Here is a 21179-nt window from a genome sequence, read left to right on the forward strand (position 1 = left end):
TACATTAATAATTTGGAGCCTGTGTGGGATGACAGTCAATTTTATGTTTTTTAACAAGTGAGCTAAGAATGGGATCTGCATAGTAAAGCAATGGTTTCGTGTCATCAATTGTTTTCTAATGTTTTTTTTTGTAATGGGAGTGAACATGTCCTGTAGCTTTGTTCTTTGAATTTTTGAAAGTTATTCTTTCATTTTGAAGCCGACCAGGGAGAACATTCATTTCTTTCCTAATATTGCATATTTTATTTTAAAAATGGATTGCAAATTCATTATACCTTGAGTCTAGACATATTTTTGTGAAGGGTTTATTGTGATTCATCTTGAACTCTGTGGTTTTTGATATCTTATCCTATTCTATCATATTCATGAGATTATTCAACTCTGTAATTATGGTGGTAGTAAAGGTGGTGGTAGTAGTAATGGTAGTAATTACAATGGTAATGGTAGAGATGGCTGGAGCAACAATTATTGTTATGGAGGTTGTCGTTATGGTGTTTATGATGGTTTTCATAACAATGGTGGGAGTGGTAATGGTGGCCGTAATGATCTAAAAAGAAACGGGTGAAAGCACTTAGGTGGCTATCTATGTCAGACTCCCGTGCAGTTACTGACAAGAACATTTAAACAAGCATTGGCATAGCCAATAGGTCTCGCCTTTGGGACCTTATAAGTGTTTAGCCAGAGATATTTGGAATACTTTGCTCATGTACAAGGCCTCTTTATATCAAATCGATGAGCTCAACCGTAATGTTTTAACGAATGTGAACTCAAAAGTATGGATCACTGAATTGTAATAGGCTGAATTTTATACGAATACCCACAATTTTTCGAATGTGATTGCTGGCTTAATAATGCAACTTGGCTTGAAATAAACTCCAACAACGTAACCACGCCCTATACAACCAATCCTAATACTACTAATTGTACCATCACGCACAGCATCAATAACATACAGTTATCAATGCGATACTCTAAAAAAAGTACAGAGATGATTATATAAAACACTCCAACGCAACCAACCACAATGCTTGCACCTGGAAAACATAGGAAATATTAATGAAACCAATTAAACACACTTGACAGAACACTCTCATGCCCATAACACATCATTCTAATTCCAAAATCAAACTGATACAAGAGCATCTAATAATGCCAAGCGCAAAGACCAAACCCAACATTCACGGACCCAACAGAACACTTTTAGCCAGACATTACCGAACTTTAACACAGGAGTACAAGATTAGCTGCCAGGCTATGGCTAATCATCACAACAGGACAACAAAAAATACACATGGGTTATTCATTAAGACACTAAATCGGAATGTAAAGACTAAAATAATTACGAGCAAACACCCAAACATAACAGGGCCACAAAGTGATTGTTCATCATAGCAAGTAAAAACTTCATAGCGTAATAAGCACCAGGGGAATCAGACATACGACATGCACCAAGGACCTGGGCCAAACACACCCCACGGCAGACTCCCAGTCACATTTCACAACACATCGATACTCTTTTTAATCTCCACTCTGGTCAATGAGAAAGCCAAGCACAGGGGTGGTCGCACAGCCCTGGCCGCTAGGAAGCCATGCCATGCTCTCCAAATTCTGATAACGTATCATAAATATGAAATAATTTGATTTCAAAAGGTTGCAGATTTGTTTTTTCTGATCAATCGACAACAAAAATGTTAGATTGTCTGCAGTTAATTGGCTACGATGCAGTCGAATGACGCCAGTATCAAGAAAACGTAACTACAAATATTTTGCAGAGTTGGGATAACCGTGGGATTACGCCGTTGTGCTGTCCTGTCCATGTAAGAACTTGTGCAGTATACTTGACTGCTATCTACAGGAATTCGATGCAGCCCCATCCTTTCCATGCCAACAGCTACGCACAGTCAAACACAATTTACTGTGAACTAGTGCAATACCATCAGCTATTAGTACCGAAGGTGCACATTCTCACCGGTGACCACAATATTGGGAGCCTCCTGGAAACCGTTCGACTCCACCATGTCACATCCAGTTATTCAACTCCTGTACAACACGCGTAGGCACAGAGTAGCCCGAACTATGACGAAAGAGGACCATACAAACCAAGAGTGTGCTTTAGGGCGTCAACTAACGTTAAGGTTGCCTGGCAGCTGCCTGCAGCCAATGTTGTGAGCTCTCCCGTCTCCTTTCACTACTTTCGCGCTCATAGGTCGCTCTTTGCTTGTAACGCTATATGGCAGGAAGTCACAACTCTCAACAAGCGAAAGCACGGCGCATTGTGTGTTACCTGACCCGCGAGGATTGCAGCTGCCACCCTGCACGCCGCTGCTAGCTCCCGAGAGCAAAACGCAGTGGGTGTAAACATTAAAAAAGAAGGTAGGACATGCACCCACCTTTAGCCATTTACCTGCTTTCATTAGTGAAAGACACACGCAAAAGCCAATTCTATGTGTGGAAGGAGTCAGACCCACATGGAGTAGTTTAGAGTACTTACAAGAAGCCTCGCAGAGCAGCTGCTGGCAGAGACTCGACCTAAAAATCCATAAAATGCATGTATGAGATAAAGAATTGAATGTGTGTAGATTGCGTGTACTTTTCAGATAGTTCCTCATGCATTGCCATGTAAACACTTTGTATACAAAGAATGATATACAAAACAACCAATAGCATGTTGTGAGCGGTAATAGTCTTCTTAGTGGAGCCAAAGCCCACTCTATGTGTATTTTAAAGAATTGGTAACATTATGTATTGCAGATAAAAGTGCTACCAAGCCAGACCTAAACTGTACAATAACTGGTACAACATGCATTTAAATGATAAATGGTAAGCCCCCCGAGCTATCAATGGTTATTAACAGCCTCCACTGACCTAAATCACCTCGACTCACGATCTATGGGGAACTTTACAAATTTCAAACATGTCTTGCACAGTATTAGAAAATATGATTAAAAATATAAATGTAACACTCGCCAGTATATCCCATTTAATAATTAAGGAACACAGGCCAGTCAAAACCCCTCATTTTAACCTCAACATGATAAAGCTCTCAATGGTGAGACCCATAATACCATCAGAATATACAACACACCATTATATAATAATTACAATCGCAGGAATAAAACTACAGGAAAGGTGACAATATATGAAGAGCTGCACTGGCAGTTGGATGTAATGATACAGTATTTTAAGTAGAGATTGACAATCCCCACATTCCAGAAAGCAGTACAGTGAAACGTGATGTTAGCACCTGTACACATTAATTTGCCGATACCCATTAAGGAGACAAAGGAAAACAAAGAGTCTCAGATGTTTCCCCCACCAGGGTCCGCTAACCGGCAAAGACCCGCCCCCCCCCCGCCCCCCCCCCCACCCGGACATGTGAATGCTGACATATCATTTTGTTAATCTGATATAGAAATAGGCGAGGGTAAAAGGCAGGCTGGATTGGGGAAAATGGCTCAAGCATTGTTAATGTGATGCTCTTGTATCATTCAACAAGACACATCTGCTCCTTCATGTTATGCTGATATGAAATTTCAACAGCATTGTCTTCTCAGCAGCAATTATCTACCTCGGTCAGGAAAACCATTTCAAATTTCAGGTTCCGGTCTAAACTAAACATAAAACCAAGAACATGAAAATTCCGAATCATAACCGCTTTCATGGTGTGCTGTGGAATCTGTAGGCAGGCAATCCCACAGGCACACCTGTGAGCAATCCCTTGAATCAAGAAAGATATTCAAAGGCACATTTCAAGAGGCTTGTGGAAAATAAGTACAAATAAAATGACAAAAAATTAAAATGAAAAACAGGAACACCAGGTAAACAGTCTAGCAGTATTGGGGAGTAGGACAAGGAATCTGCCAAAGATTTTCTCAATTGTTCATGTCCCTCTTATATCTTTGCAAGTGCTTATCCATGCACTCTCCTGGAGTTGTGAAAACAGTATTGCCCATCCCCCCATCTCTGGATACATTAGGAGCACCAGCTACTGTTGGTTCAGAGTATGGTGATTATTCTGGATATGGGAAAGAGGTTACTAGATATTACTGGATCCAATATGGATTAATGCTCAATAACCGTAGCAGAGTCCAGGGAGTTAAAGTACCTTGTGACCCAGGGCCATTCTCCTAAAATATTTTGAGCTATAGTAATGTATATTATTTAGTGTGTACTGTTTCACACCAATTGGGGCACCAGTATGCTCTGCAGCAATAAGTAAAACAAATGTAGGCCTTAGTCCGTGCAAACACTGTCTGTCACTAATTAATGGACATTTTAACCCACCAGCAAAGCCATTGACCTACAGCTGTCAACACGAAATACCACTCACTAACTGATCTCAGCCCAAAACACATTGACACAGTATGAGTATTGGGTGCCAAATAACCCAGGGCTTTTAACAAGAGCCCATCCCATCATCCCCAAAGTCATGACCTTCCGCCACCCCCAGGGTGACTGGCCAGTGCCCACTAGCTGTTTGTGTCCCAATCCAGGAATGTCAGCAAGCAACTTGCATATGGACCATACTCAGTGAAATATTTTTCTAAGATGGCAAGCAGCTTTGTACCTGCAACCGTGGCCAACTGATACCTGGGGTGTACACAAAGAAAGGTATCATCAGCCTTACTTTGAAAACTGGAGAGCACACTAATGTCAGACATCGTTATTTGGCACAGGTTTACAGAGAGCTGGATCTGCTGATCTCGGTCACAAGTGTAATATGGATTGGCTTACTAGATCATCAGGTTACTTCATGAGCCTGCAAGTCTTAAATGTTACTAAACGTACAGTTTCTGCTTCATATACCCCATCACAGGTGGAGCTTACCCGGTCCTACACCTTCCTGAATTCAAAGCAGTCCTACAATGGTATACCCATCATAGCTGCCAACATGGACACAGTAGGCACATTCGAGATGGCAAAAGCCCTTTGCAAGGTAAAGCTTTGTTTTCTACGACAGGATGCAGATTGAATGTTAGTCTCATTTACCTACACGGTCATTGGGTGCCAGGCAGCAGTGTCTTAAGATACCTCTGTTTTCTTTCTACAGTTCTCTCTGTTCACAGCAATTCACAAACATTACTCTGTTGAGCAGTGGAAGGAGTTTGCTGTCAAGAACCCTGACTGCCTGCAGGTGAGCGTCAAACTAAAGGTATTCTGTAATCACTAAACCAGATTTATTTTAAGCTATAGAGCTGGACTGAACAGGAGGCTCAAACTCACCTTTCTATACAAGGGACATGTCAGATAAAGGCTTTCTATCCCCGGGAGCTGACAAACTTTGTAAAGCAGGGATGGGGTTGGCAATTGGCTCTGCCGACTCTAGTTTTTTTTTTTTTAAACAATTTTTTTATTTTCATTTCATCAAACATACAATAACATAACACCCAAGTACAGTCTTCTCCAATGATATTAATCGATTATACATGGTCCGGTCAAAAACAGCATATCGACTTTAACTATCCCACTAAGCATCCCCACCCGCCTCCCCCCACCCTCCACACTATTTTGAATTCCCAGCTAGTACATCGGAGACCTCCCCTTTCATGGGCTGTTTTCAGGTGTCAGCTCTGTACACGGAGGTTCACATAGGTTCCCCCGGGATTCATTCCATTTCCCCCATATGACCGTCCACTTCTTGGGGCAGCCCCTATGAGTGTATACCGCTTTTTCCACTACCATTGCGATGTCCATATCATTTTCCCATTGTGATTGTGTGGGTGTCACCCTGGAGCCCCAGTTCCGTGCTGCATTTCGTTTTGCAATGGCCATTCCCAACGTAGCCCAAGCTTTCTGCGCCACATTAAGGTCTGTTGGTTGCCACATGTTTAGAAGACAACCTATAGGGTCTTCTAGAACTTCCACCCCGCTCACCTCCAAGATTTGTTCCAACACTTGTTCCCAATATGATCGTATTTTGGGGCAATCCCACAATGTATGATAGTATGTGCCGGTTTGTCCGCAACCCCGCAGGCAAAGTGGGTCAGGCGCGCGCCCCAGTTTGTGTATCATGGTGCGAGAGAAATATACCCTGTGCAGGACTTTGAGCTGTATTAATTTCAAGCGGGATGGGATCGCTGCTTCCCTGGCTGACGCTAGCGCCTCCATCCAGTACGAGTCATCAATGTCCACCAGTTCCAACTCCCACCTGCTACGCAGAACCACAGTGGGGTCAGGGAGATTATTGACCACTTTTCTGTATGTTTGTGAGATGGCTTTTTTATCTAGGTGGTCTGTGAGGAGCCTATCCTCAAGTGGAGAGGCGTCTGCCAATGTAGTTCCTGGGGGAATAGCGCATTGGAGTGCATGTCGAATTTGGGTGTATCGATATAATTCTGTGTCTGCCATTCCATACTTTTCTTTGATGGCAGCGAATGACATGATTTCTCCCCTTACCCACAAGTCAATATTTGTAATACCTATTAGGTCCCAGTTCCTGAATCCTTTAGTGTTTGCTAATCTGCCCAACTGTCTCGTCTCCCAGAGTGGGGTAGCCAGCATAAGCACTCCCTCCCAACCTAGCACTTTCTGAGCCGTATGCCATATTTTGATTGTGTGGGCTGTGGGGCCTGTCAATGCTTGGCGTCTCTTGGTTGTGTACAAGGCTCTCATTAGACGATCAGCCGGTAATACCTCCCTGTCTAGTCGGTAAGCCGGGTCGTCGTGTGGTGTGTGTTGCCACTGATTGACAATTACTAGCTGTGCTGCCCAGTAGTACATTTTGATGCTTGGTAGCGCTATGCCTCCATCATACCAGCTTCGCGTCAACTTAGAGTGTGCTATGCGAGCTGGCCCTCCCTCCCATAGCAGAGCGGCTACTTCGGCATTAAAGGCCTTAAAATAGGTGAGTAGAACCGGGAAAGGGGTATTTTGCAGTGCGTAAAGGAACCTAGGGAGCGCCAGCATTTTGAAGAGTGCTGCCCTACCCAGCAGAGTGAGTGGAAGGGATCTCCAGTGGGAAACTTCCGATTTTAGTCTATTTAATGGCTTCAGTAGGTTTTCCTCCAGAAAAGTGGTAGCCTGAGGTATTTGAATCCTCTGGTCACTACTTGTACTGGACAGTCTGGGGGCAAGGTCGGCGCCGGGCCGTGTAGTAAGTAAAGCAGTGATTTTGACCAGTTGATAGTGTAGCCGGATTTCCCCCCATATACTGTAAGGATGTCCAGCAGGGCCTGCAGAGACTCTGTCGGGGATGTCATGTAGATTAGCACATCATCAGCATACAAGGAGATACGGTCTTCCCAACCCGTCTCCCATTTTATCCCCCGAATCAGCGGCGTCGTGCGTGTCCAAGCTGCTAAGGGTTCCAATATCAAGGCAAAGCGGAGCGGTGAAAGCGGGCAGCCCTGTTGCGTCCCCCTGCCCCGCGCAATCTCCCTCGAGGTATGACCATTCGCGACCACACGTGCCAGTGGTGCTGTATATAGCAGCCGTATCCAACCACAGAACTTGGGGCCGAATCCCATCTGTCGTAAGACGTCGAACAGAAATGGCCATTCCACCTGATCGAATGCCATCGTTGCGTCCAGGGAGAGGATGGCCCTGTCATCTTGAAGTAAGTGTTTGCGAGCTAGCACCCCGTGTAGGCGCCGCAGATTGAGGGAGGTGTTGCGGCCGGGCATGAAGCCCGATTGGCCTGGGTGGGCCAGCGTCGACAGATGGGGCTGGAGGCGCATCGCTAGTGTTTTGGCTAATAACTTTGCTTCCGCATTTATTAGCGAAATTGGCCGGTAAGATGAGGGTTGTTCCGGGGGCTTACCCGGTTTGTGTATCGTTACAATTGACGCTAGCCTCTGGTCCTCGGGCAGAGTGCCCTGCGTTAGGCTGTCGTTATACATGCGTAGCAAATGGGGGGTGATCGTGCCCGCCACCTTTCTATAAAATTCTACCGGCATCCCGTTGGGTCCCATAGCTTTGCCCGTGTGTAGCGCCCCTAGTGCTTTCTCCACCTCTTCCACCGATAGGTCGGCTTTTAATGATTCCGTATCCTCCTCCTGTAGCGTCGGTAGTGGTATAGTGTCTAAGAACTGCCCACAGTCTTCTTCTGTTGCTTGTTCTCGGGGTGTGTTAACTCTCTCATAGTATGTTACCAGCTCCTCGACAATTAGTTGAAGGTCCGATGTCAGTGAGCCATCTGCTAGTGTCAGTTGTGCTATCCACCTACTCGCCCTTTCCTTCCTTTCTAGCCATGCAAGCATTTTCCCTGTTTTGTCACCCAATTCATACACTCTGTGCATTGTGTCGGTGTGTCTCGCTTTGGCCACATCTTAGGCATACGCCCGAAATTCCCACCCCGCTACTCTCAATGCCCGTGCTGTGGTTTCAGTGGGGTCTAATGAGTGCGCCCTCTCCGCCTGTAGTGCCGTTGCTTCTAGGGAGTCTATGATTTGTTTTTGATCCCGTTTATATCGGGTGATAGTTGAGATTGCGTGCCCCCTAATGACCACTTTATATGCCTCCCAGAGTGTGCATGGGGAATCCACTGACCCGGTATTGTCTGCAAAGTAGAGGTCTGAGGCTGTCACCAGGGCCTTTGCGATCTTACGGTTCTGTAGGAAACCTGGGTATAGAGGGTAGATGCGCTGTCGCGGTGGGCGGTGAGTAGTGTAAGTAAGCTGCACCGGGGAGTGATCTGAAATTCCTCTAGCTAGGTGATCGATCGCTGGGATGTTCTCGGGGGATATCGCTAATGTAAGGATGTAGTCTATGCGGGAGAGACTGTTGTGTGCCCCTGAATAGTACGTGTATTGTTGTTCCGCAGGATGTTTAAGTCGCCACATGTCGGTCAGACCCATGGCCCCGATAAATTCTCTGAGGAGTTGACTGGGTTTGTTGCTGTCCCTGGGTGGGCTAAGGTCGATGGCGGTGTCACATACTGCATTTAGATATCCACCTAGGATTAATTCACCCTCAGGTAAATCTAATAGTAGTTTACCGAGATCCTGGAGTTTTGCCTGGTGTAGTGTTGGGGGAATGTATACTGAGACCATATTGTAACTGCGCCCTTCCCATTGACAGGTGAGTGCTGCGAACCTCCCATGATCGTCCGTCCGTGTTCTCGTGATCACTAGGGGGGAGCTCTTGTGTATCAATACGCCAACTACCCTGGATCCGGAGGAGAACTCCGCGTGCGCGGCCATTTTAAACCCCCATCTATTGAGTGCCTTACATGCCGGCCCAGTCAAGTGTGTTTCCTGAAGTAGGACCACTGTGGGGGCCTTTCGCTTCAGGTATTGTAGGACTAGACCTCTCTTTATTTTGTGGCCCAAACCATTCACGTTCCACGATATCACTGTCAAGGGGGGGGTGATCATGCGAGGTGCCTGGGGATCACTGCCCATCAGGTCGGTGCTTTGCATAGTATTTGTGGAGTAGGATGTCGTGAGCAATGCCGCTGTCTGTAAACATGCATCTTATAGCTGTCCTCCGTGCCCCATGCCATCTTACTTTCGGTTTGAGGAGAGACTGTGTATCCATAACCTGTAAACAAATGCACAGAAACTTTGCATAACTTAGAACCCCTGCCACCCACCCTGCCTCCCTGTCCGGCGGACCCAAAACTGTCCACCACCCCAACTGAGCAGAGTGCTTAGACTCCCCTATAACCTTCATAACTCGGGGGTGTTAGACCTCGTCGACCCCAGGAAGTCCCCTACTCGGAATTAGCCCCATTATTGTGTTTTGGTCCAATATGTCCTACCTATTGCCGTCTTCTCAAACTGTCCGGCTGCGTCCGCCCAGGTCTGTGGCAGACGTTAGTTGCACATTGGATCTCCCCCACCCCCGTAAGTGCCTGCCCAGTAGTCGCAGTCTGCATTATCGACAATATAGCCAGGATCACCAGTTCAGTTGTAGTCTCACGGTCACGCTGCAATCCACTAGGGGAACATCTTCAGTGTTCATCCTCCGGGTCGTCGCGGGCCGTTCCACGATGTTTAGGGCCTCTTGCCGGCCGCAAACCCCCTAGCCTGTCTCTCGCCTCCCCCGGGGACTCAAAGAACCATGTCTTTCCTTCGAATTCTACTCGAAGTCGCGCTGGGAATATCATTGAGTACTTGAGTTCCCTGCTACGCAGTTCTTTCTTAACGTCCACAAAGCTCCTCCGTTGTTGCGCCACCAGCGCTGTATAGTCCGGATAGAAGGTGACTTCCGAGTTCTCGATCTTAATCGGAGGGGCAACACGCGCCGCTTGTAAAATGGCGTCCCGGTCACGGAAGTTGAAAATGCGCGCCAAAATGGGCCGCAGTGGTTTCCCTGGGCGCGGCTTCCCTCCTGGCACTCGGTGGGCCCATTCCACCGAGAAATATTTAGACAGGCCTTGTTGTTTTAGCTGGTTTTGAATAATGTCTTCCACGAAGAGGTCAAGGGCCGGGCCCCTGGCAGTCTCCGGCACGCCAATCAGGCGTACATTATTGTGTCTGGACCTACCCTCCTGTTCGTCCAGCTTGGCTTTCAGCATCATGTTATCTTGCTCCAGCTTGTGCATTCTGATCTGTAGGTCCGCTGTATCTGCCGACAGTCCCGTCGTTGTTTTTTCCACTTCTCCCAGGCGGTCCGTCACTTTGGCGAGGTCCGCTCGCATGAAGGAAATGTCCATACAGATCGTGCCCATTGAGGTCTGCATCGATTGCAGCGTCGCCATAACGTCTTTCAGGGTGATTTCTCCAGTGCCCCCTGGGCTGGGCGGCAATTGCGCGGATGATTGCGGCGCAGTCCCTTTCGCCGCTTCGGCGCCATCTTTGTGGTAGGCATATTTGTCCAGTCTTGGGGCCTGTGATTGCGCCCTCACCCCTCTGCCGCTCATAGTGACCCCCTCCTGGGGCCGAAGCCTGGTGGTTGCCCCTTACGCCTCTTCACACTGACCTCTGGCAGCTATTGACTGTCCGTTGTCCACCCTGCGCACTGTGCGCCGTGTCCTGGCCTGGGGCAAGAATTGTGTCGCAGTGATAGTGGTGCGCTCTCCAAGTGGCCCCCCGATAAAGTGGCGGTGCTAGGTGAGATTGGGATGGTGGACTTTCTGACACGCTGTCCGTGTATCGTGCTCGCCGTATGCTCCTCCGGGGGGGGGGGAGACTGCTGTGCACAGTGGGCCCTGTACCGGCCCGCCGCTCGCGTCCTCTCGTGTGTGCGACCCCCAGGGGGGCCTTCTGACCACTCGCGCCGCATTTACTGACCAGATGGTGTGGGCTCATGCGGTGTAGCTGTCCCGCGCTTGCACCGCCACTGGGGTGCGGCCCGCGGGGGGTCCCGGTGTTCATTTCGGGCCTTGCTGCTGACTCCAGAAGTGACCACCCCCTCAGCCACGCTGCTCCCGGGGCCCCGGATCCAATTGAGTCCCCGGCTCCGGCGGGAAGAGTAGGCCGCAGGTTGCAATGTGGCGGATCTCCGCTTGTGGTGGGCCTGTGAAGACACAAGTTGGCACCTTTTGGAGCAGACGTGCTCCCATTAAAGAATGTGTGCTTTTGGCACCAGTATCGGGCAGGATTAATATGCGTATTTCGGCGGGAGGCTCCTAGGGTCCCGGAGCTCTCCTAAGCTGCGGCCATCTTGCCTGGTCGCTAGCCGACTCTAGTTTTTAATTCTTTTGAGGACTGTGAATTTGCACTGTAAATTCTAGCTGGGTGTGCGCCCCAAAGAGTAGCTAAGCCCCTGTTAGCCGGTATGTTGCCCTGTGATAGTGGAACTGGAGCTCTTTTGCCCGATGACAATCCTGCCTGATTATTTCAAGGGTTGTCTGGGTGAGAAGCTGGGGTAGCTAGCATTCTTCATACTTTCCGCTCCTGACAACTTGTGTGTCTGATTCTCCTGTGTACTCTTAAAAGCTAGTCTTCCTAACCATGGCTTTTCTCGTGTCAGCATGTTGCGGCCTCTGAAAAGCTAGTCTTCCTAACCATGACTTTTCTCGTGTCAGCATGTTGCGGCCTCCTAAAAGCTAGTCTTCCTAACCATGGCTTTTCTCCTGTCAGCATGTTGCAGCCTTTTAAAAGCTAGTCTTCCTAACCATGACTTTTCTCCTGTCAGCATGTTGCGGCCTCTGAAAAGCTAGTCTTCCTAACCATGGCTTTTCTCCTGTCAGAATGATGTGGCCTCTTAAAAGCTAGTCTTCCTAACCATGGCTTTTCTCATGTCCGCATGTTGCGGCCTCTTAAAAGCTAGTCTTCCTAACCATGGCTTTTCTCCTGTCAGCATGTCGCGGCCAGCTCGGGCACGGGGCAGGCAGATTTTGAGCAGCTGGAACGGATCCTGGAGGCCATCCCACAGGTGCGATACATCTGCCTGGACGTGGCCAACGGCTACTCTGAGCACTTTGTGCAGCATGTGAAGGACGTCCGTGCAAGATTCCCGCACCACACCATCATGGTAAGTAAGACTCTTTCCTCCCTCTCTGAATACACTGTAAACATTGTCCCTGTGCCCTTTCTTGGTGAGCACTTTCTTACACTCCTCTGTCAAAATGATTTTCCTTTTCAATGGATTTTGCATTCTTCTAAATGCCTCTAGTGAGATGTTTTGCCTTGACATCACAATCCCATGGCAGACCACGATGGTGACTCCTCTAAGTTTTAGCTCCAACAGTCATTCAGTGTAACGGTCCACTCTTCAGCATCTTTGTACCATGGCTGCCCCTTTGAACCCGAAGTCCCCTCTACATCTTCTGCAGTTGTGTTTTTGCGCATATCAGGATGGTTTGCAGACAAAATAACACTTCAGAAATAGCGTAGTTTTGTAAAAACACTTAAAATAATGCAATATATATTAAAACATCGAAATGTAGAGAGCTCTATTGAAGAAGTTAGAGATGCTGTGTGTGATAAAAAACCTGCTACAGGCCTGCTGCCATCCTCATTTCACTGCATAATCCACAACCTCTGTCTGGACTCTGCTGCCTTCTCCTCTGCACATGTCGAGCTCTGTCATAGAACACTGAAAAAGGCTGAGGCGGAGGGAAAAACGTGCAGGATTTTACACCTTGCTTCACCTATGGCTCACTCACATTGTTGCTGCTGGGCAGAAGCCATGACAGTCCGAGCTGGGAAAGGAGGGGACAGGAACTCCAAACACTCCAGTGTCTCCCTCTGCCTTTCGAAATAAAGTGAAACAATTTGGAAGAGCTAGGGGGGTGTGGAGGCGCTTTCTCACTTTGACAACTCCTGCTGTCCATTCATGGTATTTACTATGTGGCGCACGTGCTGACACGCGCAGCTGCAGTAACCGATATGAATGTACAGCGGGAGCTGTCAATGGAGCAAGGCCCTACCGAGAGTCACTGGGTTTGAAACCCCCCTGTGTCCCACTACAGGATGTTCTTTTTATAATCGCATTGCACCCTCATAGGGCAAAAGGTTCTAATTGCCTTGCAGTTCGATGCAGCAGGCATTCAGTTGCTCAAGGCCAATTAAAAGAGCGAAACCACTTTTAAGTTAGAGAACTGGACACCATCTACACAAGGAACATATTAGGTCGATAACTCCGTGGGCTTTTATGTGGGCTATCCAGTTTACAGAATCACCAGTTCAGTTTATTCAGTCCTGTATCGCTGACAATCACCAACAATACGCTGTAATGAAATACATGCCAAATTTGAGGGAAAACACAGACACCTTTGTTTTTTGTAAATAACTTTTACATTTGAAAAGAGATTATGCATCATCAACATTTATGATCTTTAACAATTGTCTAACAAACAACATGTGTAAGTCATTACCTATCTTTAATCTATGCAGATCCACGTTTTATTGATATTGATTAAACATTTCCCATCCCTTTAGCATATATGACAATGAAAAATTTCCTAGCTAACGTAACGGAAAGTTTCAATTCTATTAAGGACTCGGAGGCGAGGATTATGCCTTTTTTCACCACTTTATTTAACAGCAGCGAAGATATCAAAGACTATATTTCCCATGGTTCCACAGAGACATGTAGTCCAACAAGAAAACAGAAACACCTGGTAACAACCAATTAAATGTCCAGTATCAATGTCCAATCAGGGCCCTGGAAGCCCTCACATAGTCCCTCCACAGTGTCTCGTCCTCCTCTTTCTGAGCGTGTAGACAGTCACTCTCACCTTTCAGGCGTCTTGCTTGGAATCCGAGCCTGAGGGTAAGAGGAAACCATATTACCAGAGGAAGCACAGGGGAACGCAAACAAAGTCGACACAATGCAGAAAAACCAATTAAAACAGGAATAAACCTTTTACTTACTGACATACGGGGAGGGGTCTCCTCCAGGAAGCCAGGGCGGGATAATCCTCGCCTCCGAGTCCTTAATAGAATTGAAACTTTCCGTTACGTTAGCTAGGAAATGTTTCATTCTATGTCAGGACTGGAGGCGAGGATTATGCTTGTTCAAAGCTTGCCCACAACCAAGTGTGCCATATTCAAGATCGGTTTGAAATAAAACCGCTTGAATGTGAAATCTGAAGACCAGTCTGCCGCGTTGAGAAGGTCCTCAAGACCCGCCCGAGACTGAAAGCCTTCGAAGCCATAGCACCCCTCGTGGAGTATGCTCCAAACTGGCTAATGTTGATGCCTGCCTCCTGCATCACCCAACGAACCCATCTGGCAATAGTGGGGGAAGAAACCGCTTTAAAGGGCTTTCGCAATGAAATGAGGAGTTGTCTCTCGCCTGGGGGACGTAATTCCGCCGTCGCCTCTTCATAAGCCTTGAGGCAATTTACCACGCAGAGCTTCGGGGAATCCATGAACTGCGGATAGGAAATAGACCTAGTATGGCACTTTGTGCGCCTGAGCAAAGTAAACGTCACTCCCTCTGGAGAGAAAACTCTGCTAGAGGTATCCAAAGCACGCACGTCAGACACTCGCCTACAAGAAATGAGGCACAAGAGCATGGCCAGTTTCGACGACAACTCTTTCCTGGAGAGATATCTATTGAGCTGCCAGGATAAAAACAAGTTAAGGACAAGATTAACGTCCCAAAGCGCAGAATAGCGTGGCTCCGGAGGCAATGAAAGACGAATGCCCCGTAACAATCGGCAAACCAACGGGTGTTCACCCACCGGCGCCCCATCCACTGGGAGATGACCAGAAGAAATAGCCGACCTGAAAGTGTTGATAGATCGGTAAGCCAGGCCCTCAGAGGCCAGCTGGGCCAAGAAATTTACTATGTGGACCACGTCCGAGACCAAGGGATCAAAACCCCGTCGCAGACACCATCGGGTCCATCGGCACCATGCAGACCTGTATCTCTTGACAGTACTGTCCGCCCACGCTTTAGAGATAAGGGACTCAGCCTCTCGCGAAAGGCCAGGGGTTTCCCATCGACCCCTGAAATCCGCCACGCCATGAGCTTCAGCGACCCCGAGGATACTAGAGGGTGAGGAGATCCGCTCGGACTCAGGAGGAGGGAAGGAAACCGGGGGAGTAGGATTGGAAAAGCCCAAGAAAGTTCCAGAAGAACTGGAAACCAAACTTGCGACTTCCATAACAGGGTGATCACTACCAACTCTGCCGCTTGCCTGCGAACTTGCGCCGTCACTCTCGTGATCATGGCGAAGGGAGGGAGAAACGCATCTGTCGCCGCAGCGAGTGGATCTGGCCTCCAACTGAAGAAGCAAAGCACCTGGTGATCTAGCCTGGAAGCAAACGGGTCCACCGAGAAAGGACCTCCTAGGTCGCTCAGACTCTTGAACACCGACTGATCCAGATGCCAAAGACTGGAGTCTCGGAAGTGGCGTGACTGTAAGTCTGCCTCCAAATTGTCTCGACCTGGAAGATATTCCGCCGTGACTGAGACCTGATTGTCTAGGCAATATTGCCAAAAACTGTCCGCCAGATCCGACAGGGCTTTCGACCTTGTGCCCCCCAAATTCTTCACATAACGAACCGCCGAGATGTTGTCCATCTTGAGGATCACACAAGATTGTACTGAATCTTTCGTCCAGCACCGCACTGCGAAAGATCCCGCCAGAAGTTCCAAACAGTTTATGTGTAACTTCTGTTCGTCGGGTGACCACAACCCGCCTGTAGAGAGATCTCCGCATCGGGCTCCCCAACCCAGTCTGCTGGCGTCTGATTCTATAATCATGTCCGGGGCGGACCCGAAGATTGCTCTCCCGTTCCACGCCTCCATGTGATCTAACAACCATTGGATCTCGGAGCGAGCCTCTGCGGACAAGCCGACTTTGTGAGAATACGGATACCCTTTCCGAAGGAAGTACCCTTTGAGGCGTTGGAGGGCCCTGTAATGAAGCGGGCCTGTTAAAATTGCTTGAATAGAGGCGGACAAAAGGCCTACCACCCGAGCCAGGCCAGCTGACGGAGGAAGATGCGGGGTCTGGACAGAACCCGGCGCAACTCGTGACGTATTTTGGTCACCTTCCTGCTTGGAAGACTGAGCGTGGATACCGTGGAGTCTATGACGAATCCCAAGAATGTAATGTTCTCGGTCGGTTGTAACAGAGATTCTTTTCTCGTTGATCACAAACCCGAGGTCCTGAAGGAGTGAAACCTCCATCTGCAGATGCTGCGACAGACGGCGCGGACAAGCTGCCATCAAGAGAAGATCGTCGAGGTACACGATCATTCCGACACCCCTGGACCGCAAAAACTCTACCGCCGGCTTGAGCACCTTGGTGAAGCACCAAGGGGCCGACGAGAGGCCGAAAGGGAGAGAAGTGAACTCATAAGTGTGTGGACCCCAGAGGAATTGAAGAAAACGCCAATGGGGAGGAAAAATTCGAACCACCTGGTAGGCGTCCTTGGGGTCCAAGTGGACCATCCAGTCGAAAGGCCTGAGGACGTCTCTGAGAAGATGGATCCCTTCCATCTTGAAATGGCGATAAACAAGCCATTGATTGAAGTCGGAAAGGTTTATCACCGGTCTCTTCCCCCCATCGGTCTTATCGACCAAGAAAATGTTGCTCACGAAACCCCGGGGATGCCGAGAGGTGCGTGTAATGGCGCCTTTGCGGAGGAGGGAGGAAACCTCCTCGTCTACCAGAAGGCTGTCCTGAGCGGAGAACTGGATAGGGCGCGGCAAGGAACCTTGCACTGGAGTTCCCGCGAACTCTATGTGGAAACCCTTCACGGTTTGCAGAACCCATGCATCGCTCGTGATTGTAAGCCACACTTGAAAACATTGTGCCAACCTCCCTTCTATGTCTTGTGGGGAAGAAGGGATAACTCTCACCTGGGCTAGAGGCTGCAGCTCCTTCACGGTATCCTCTTCCTTTACCCCTTTTCCCTCGTGTGGGATAAAAACGTCCAAATCTGGATTGATCCTGGTAGTTTCCGGAGCCTTTCTGGTTCGACTGGCGTTGCTGTTGGCGACCAGCCGAGCAGCCCCGTCCTCGGCCGGCCCCGCGAAAAACATGGGGAAACACCTTCTTAATTGTCGATTGAGCACGGTCAAGATATGTGAAGGTATTCACAAATTTACCAAGCTCCTTCACGAAGGGCTCGCCAAACAGGCCCCCTTGGGCGACAGCGCCCGCCTCTGAATCCGCCAGGTCCCCCAGCTTCGGGTCGATTTTGATAAGGAGCGACCGGCGGCGCTCAGTGGACAGGGCACAGTTTGCATTGCCCATAAAAATAACCACTTGTTGTGCCCAGCCTGAAAGGGTTTCTGGGGAAATGATAGAACCCGGACTCTTTGGCCTCCTCGGCCATATCTAAGATTTTTGTAATTGGTCCCAAGGCGTCCAGGGGCTTATCCTGGCAGGCCCTCCAGGGTCGATTGATGCCTTTTTTAGGATCTTTAATACATTTCTGAAGAAAAGTGCCTATCCTAGGGTCAATCTCTGGTGTAAGGGCTACCTTGTCATCAAGGGAAGGGCGAGGGCATTCCGCCCGCAAACAGTTGCGAGCTTCTTTTTCAAGAGGGCGCCGGATATGGGCGGCCACGTAGGCTTCTACCTTATCAGCGGGGGACCACTCCGAGGACCGTGGGTGGACTATGTCGTTGGGATCCAACATATCCGCTGTGCTAGGGGGCTCTTGGGATGTCCGGCTTGAGGGACTGGGGTTGGAGGAACCTGACCTGGAGAGGGAAACGGTCCTGGAACCGAGGGGGGGGGGGAGGAGGGCATTTGGCCTACTGGCCATAAAGGCCTGCCTAAGGCGGTCAAAAGCATCCCCATCCACGCCCGCCCAGGAGCCAAGCGGGTCCTGGGGGGGAGGAGCAGAAGCCTGGGAGGGGTTAGGAGCAATTTGTTGGGAAAGCTTAGCAAAAGCCTAGTCAATTTGGCGCGTTAACCTATCCTCTAGAGGGGAAATGGCCTGGTCAACCGCCCTATAAATGGAGGTATCCACTGTCTCGTAAAAGGCGTCCCCCCAGGCCATCTCAGCGAGGGGGTCCTCTTCCTCCTCCTGATAATCAATATAGTACTCCATGATGCAGTAATTAATAGGGTGGGCACCCCTGGCATACAGAAAGGCTTAGCAAAGGCTGGGTAGCAGCCAACACTTGAGGTAGCGGAGATCCGCCAATCAATGGGTCCAAGCCCAGGGACAACTGGCAACAGGATTTTAATCACCCTTCTTTGTGCAGGGCAACCGGCTGGGTAATGTCCCTTTTTTACACTTGTGCCCCCTCACAATACAGACCAAACAGGCATGACCGCTACAGCTGCAAATACAGGCTCTGCCCCGGTAGCACAAAAAAAGAAAAAACCCAGGGCCAGAGCGTGGGGCCCAAGAATCGCGGTAAACGCTTTGAAATACCGCCGAAACACCACACAGGCGTTCTCCCTCAGCCGGGGCTCCCAACTGACGCGCGTGCGACGTTTGAACCTCTCTGAAGAGAGATCAAACGACGTGCAGCGCCCGTCTCCACACCCACGCCCTCTAAGGGCGGGAGGACCAGGGAGCAATTGCCAGTATGCGCCGCGTAGGTACGGGGAAACCCGTAGCCGCGGCACCACCTCTCCCCGCGGCTCCCCCGTTGCGGGAGAGGGAGAAAAAACCAAACGCGGTAGAAAAGAAAAACCCGGGACTGAAAACCGAAGCGCAAATCCTGTCAGGAAGTGCTGAACACAGTGTGAAGCTAAATTACCACAACCAATGCAACAAAGCAGTAACACAGCGTGAAGCCACAATCCATTAACACAGCGTGAAGCCATATATCAACAAACAAAAGCAGCGCTTTTTGCAAAAGACATATCAAACACCCTTAAAACAGCTAACACAAGGGAAAAGGATGTATGACGTTTCAACGCATACTTTTACATCGCATGCCTTTACAACGCGGTTTTTACATCGCATACCTTTACAACGCATAGCGCTTTGGGGTGCTGGATAGTGAATAGTTTAATTTACTATTCCAACTCCAGTCCCCGTGGACACTAGGGAAGGTGTTGGACAGTAAATTAAACGTATTCCCTATCCTAGAGCGCCCCCCAGCGCAATGCGCTGTAATGGTTTGCGTTGTAAAAGTTGCGTCATAAAGGCACTGCGTGGTAAAAGTTGCGTTGTAAAGGATGTTTCCCAAGGGAACAGCCTGAAGGGTACTTATCTTGCTGCACAGCAGCGAAGAAAGAGGAGGAAGAGACACTGTGGAGGGACTATGTGAGGGCTTCTAGTGCCCTGATTGGACATTGAGTCTGGACATTTAATTGGTTGTTACCAGGTGTTTCTGGGTTTTTTCTTGTTTTACTACATGTCCCTGTGGAACCATGGGAAATGTAGTCTTTGTTATCTTCGCTGCTGTTAAATAAAGTGGAGAAAGAAGGCATAATCCTCGCCTCCAGTCCTGACATAGAATTACTTTTTTGTGTGCTTTTAGAAGTTGAGGAAATTCCACCCAATGTTGAACTTCTTAGTGTAGCTGGCATTTCGTTAGGCCGCTAAAGTTTTTGTCGTTCCATATATGTTTTAAATGAACACTGTATTTTTTTAAATTTGTCATTAATTTGGCTGACAGCTTTTCCATTCCGTATACCTTTCATATGTTTGCCTACCATACATGTCCTGTTAAGATGGTGTCAACCTTTGTTTCCAAACTTGGATATTGATAATTTGATACCCTATCACCATCCTTGTTTGCTTATTATAAAACATTAACTTTATTGTTTTTTTTTTCACTATCAACTTATTCTTTACTTCACCTTTCTTTTACCCTGTGTTGTAGCAGTATTAATTTGCTGTGATTGCTCAGTGTCAGTTTAAATGGTTGTATGCAGCTATCTTTATCTAAGTTATAAGTCTCCTAACGTTAGTTGGTCGGCTTTATTCCCACTCTGGAACCACACATCCATTGCTCCCGGAGAGAAATCTGGGTAATAATTTATTGGAAACAGTGGCGACCTACACGTCATAGTGTTTTTCCTCCTTGTCATATTGTTCCAGTAATCAAGTAGGATTTTCATTGAGGTCATGATATTTGCATTAACTGGCCTGTGTCTATGTGGCAGCCATAATATGTTATGTAAGTGAATTTTAGAATAGTGGCTGTCATTCATGCTGTGCAGTAGGATGTACGTTGCCAGTCCAGTGCAGGTTGTCCGTGAGCTACATAAATCGATTTTTTTTTTATATATATATTTTTATTAAAGAAAGCAGGAGTAAACGTTACACAAGTCCGGTGTCATACTCAATTACATTACAATATTCGGCAGGCTTGTGAGGAAATGCAGAGAAAACAGTACATAGTAGTAAAATATACCAACAGAATGTATTATTTGAACAGAAGAATCAATACAGTCAATCAATTAGATAAGCTACAGTCTGCAGAGCCCGTCCACCCGCAACTTAGGATAGTTAGAACCAGAGTAGACACCAAGATGAGTGAAAGAACACGATTCAGGATATACTAAGCACCTCCCGCAAAGAGGGAAAAGAAAAGAAAAAGAGGCCATAGAACTAAACAAAGACAAAATAACAAACCCTCCCCACACCCCCCACCCTGCACCCCTGCAATGGCTACAGCCTTACCCCACTAACAGCGTGCCTGTCGCCCCAGAAACGTGCCCTAAAAGAAGGGAGAAAGACAGCGGAGGAGGAGAAAGGAAACAGGCCCCCGGTCTCCCGTACCCCCGGCCAGAAGCAAACCACCCCCGATCATAAACAGGACAATATCAAGCAACAGTTAGCAACATCGGGGGAGTTTAAAAGAATCGCCAGACTCCCACATTATTACAACATACAAATCCCGCGTCAAAGTGAAACCCTTTCGGCACACCCAGGCAGTCAAATCAACCTTGGCCACGTCGATTTTTCGTA

The 21179-nt window shown here is 48.2% G+C and overlaps 1 protein-coding gene across 1 annotated transcript in view; it reads left to right on the plus strand.

Annotated features, from left to right (window-relative positions):
* The window catches only part of GMPR2 (guanosine monophosphate reductase 2), a 288749-nt gene that overhangs the window by 7505 nt on the left and 260065 nt on the right, over nt 1–21179 (plus strand). The window contains exons 3-5 of the mRNA XM_078644940.1: nt 4817–4936; nt 5051–5134; nt 12187–12360. Of these exons, the coding sequence (XP_078501066.1) occupies nt 4817–4936; nt 5051–5134; nt 12187–12360 (378 nt within the window). The remainder of the gene's footprint in view (nt 1–4816; nt 4937–5050; nt 5135–12186; nt 12361–21179) is intronic.

This window comes from Lissotriton helveticus, chromosome 5_1, assembly GCF_964261635.1.
Source record: "Lissotriton helveticus chromosome 5_1, aLisHel1.1, whole genome shotgun sequence".
Lineage (NCBI taxonomy): Eukaryota > Metazoa > Chordata > Amphibia > Caudata > Salamandridae > Lissotriton > Lissotriton helveticus.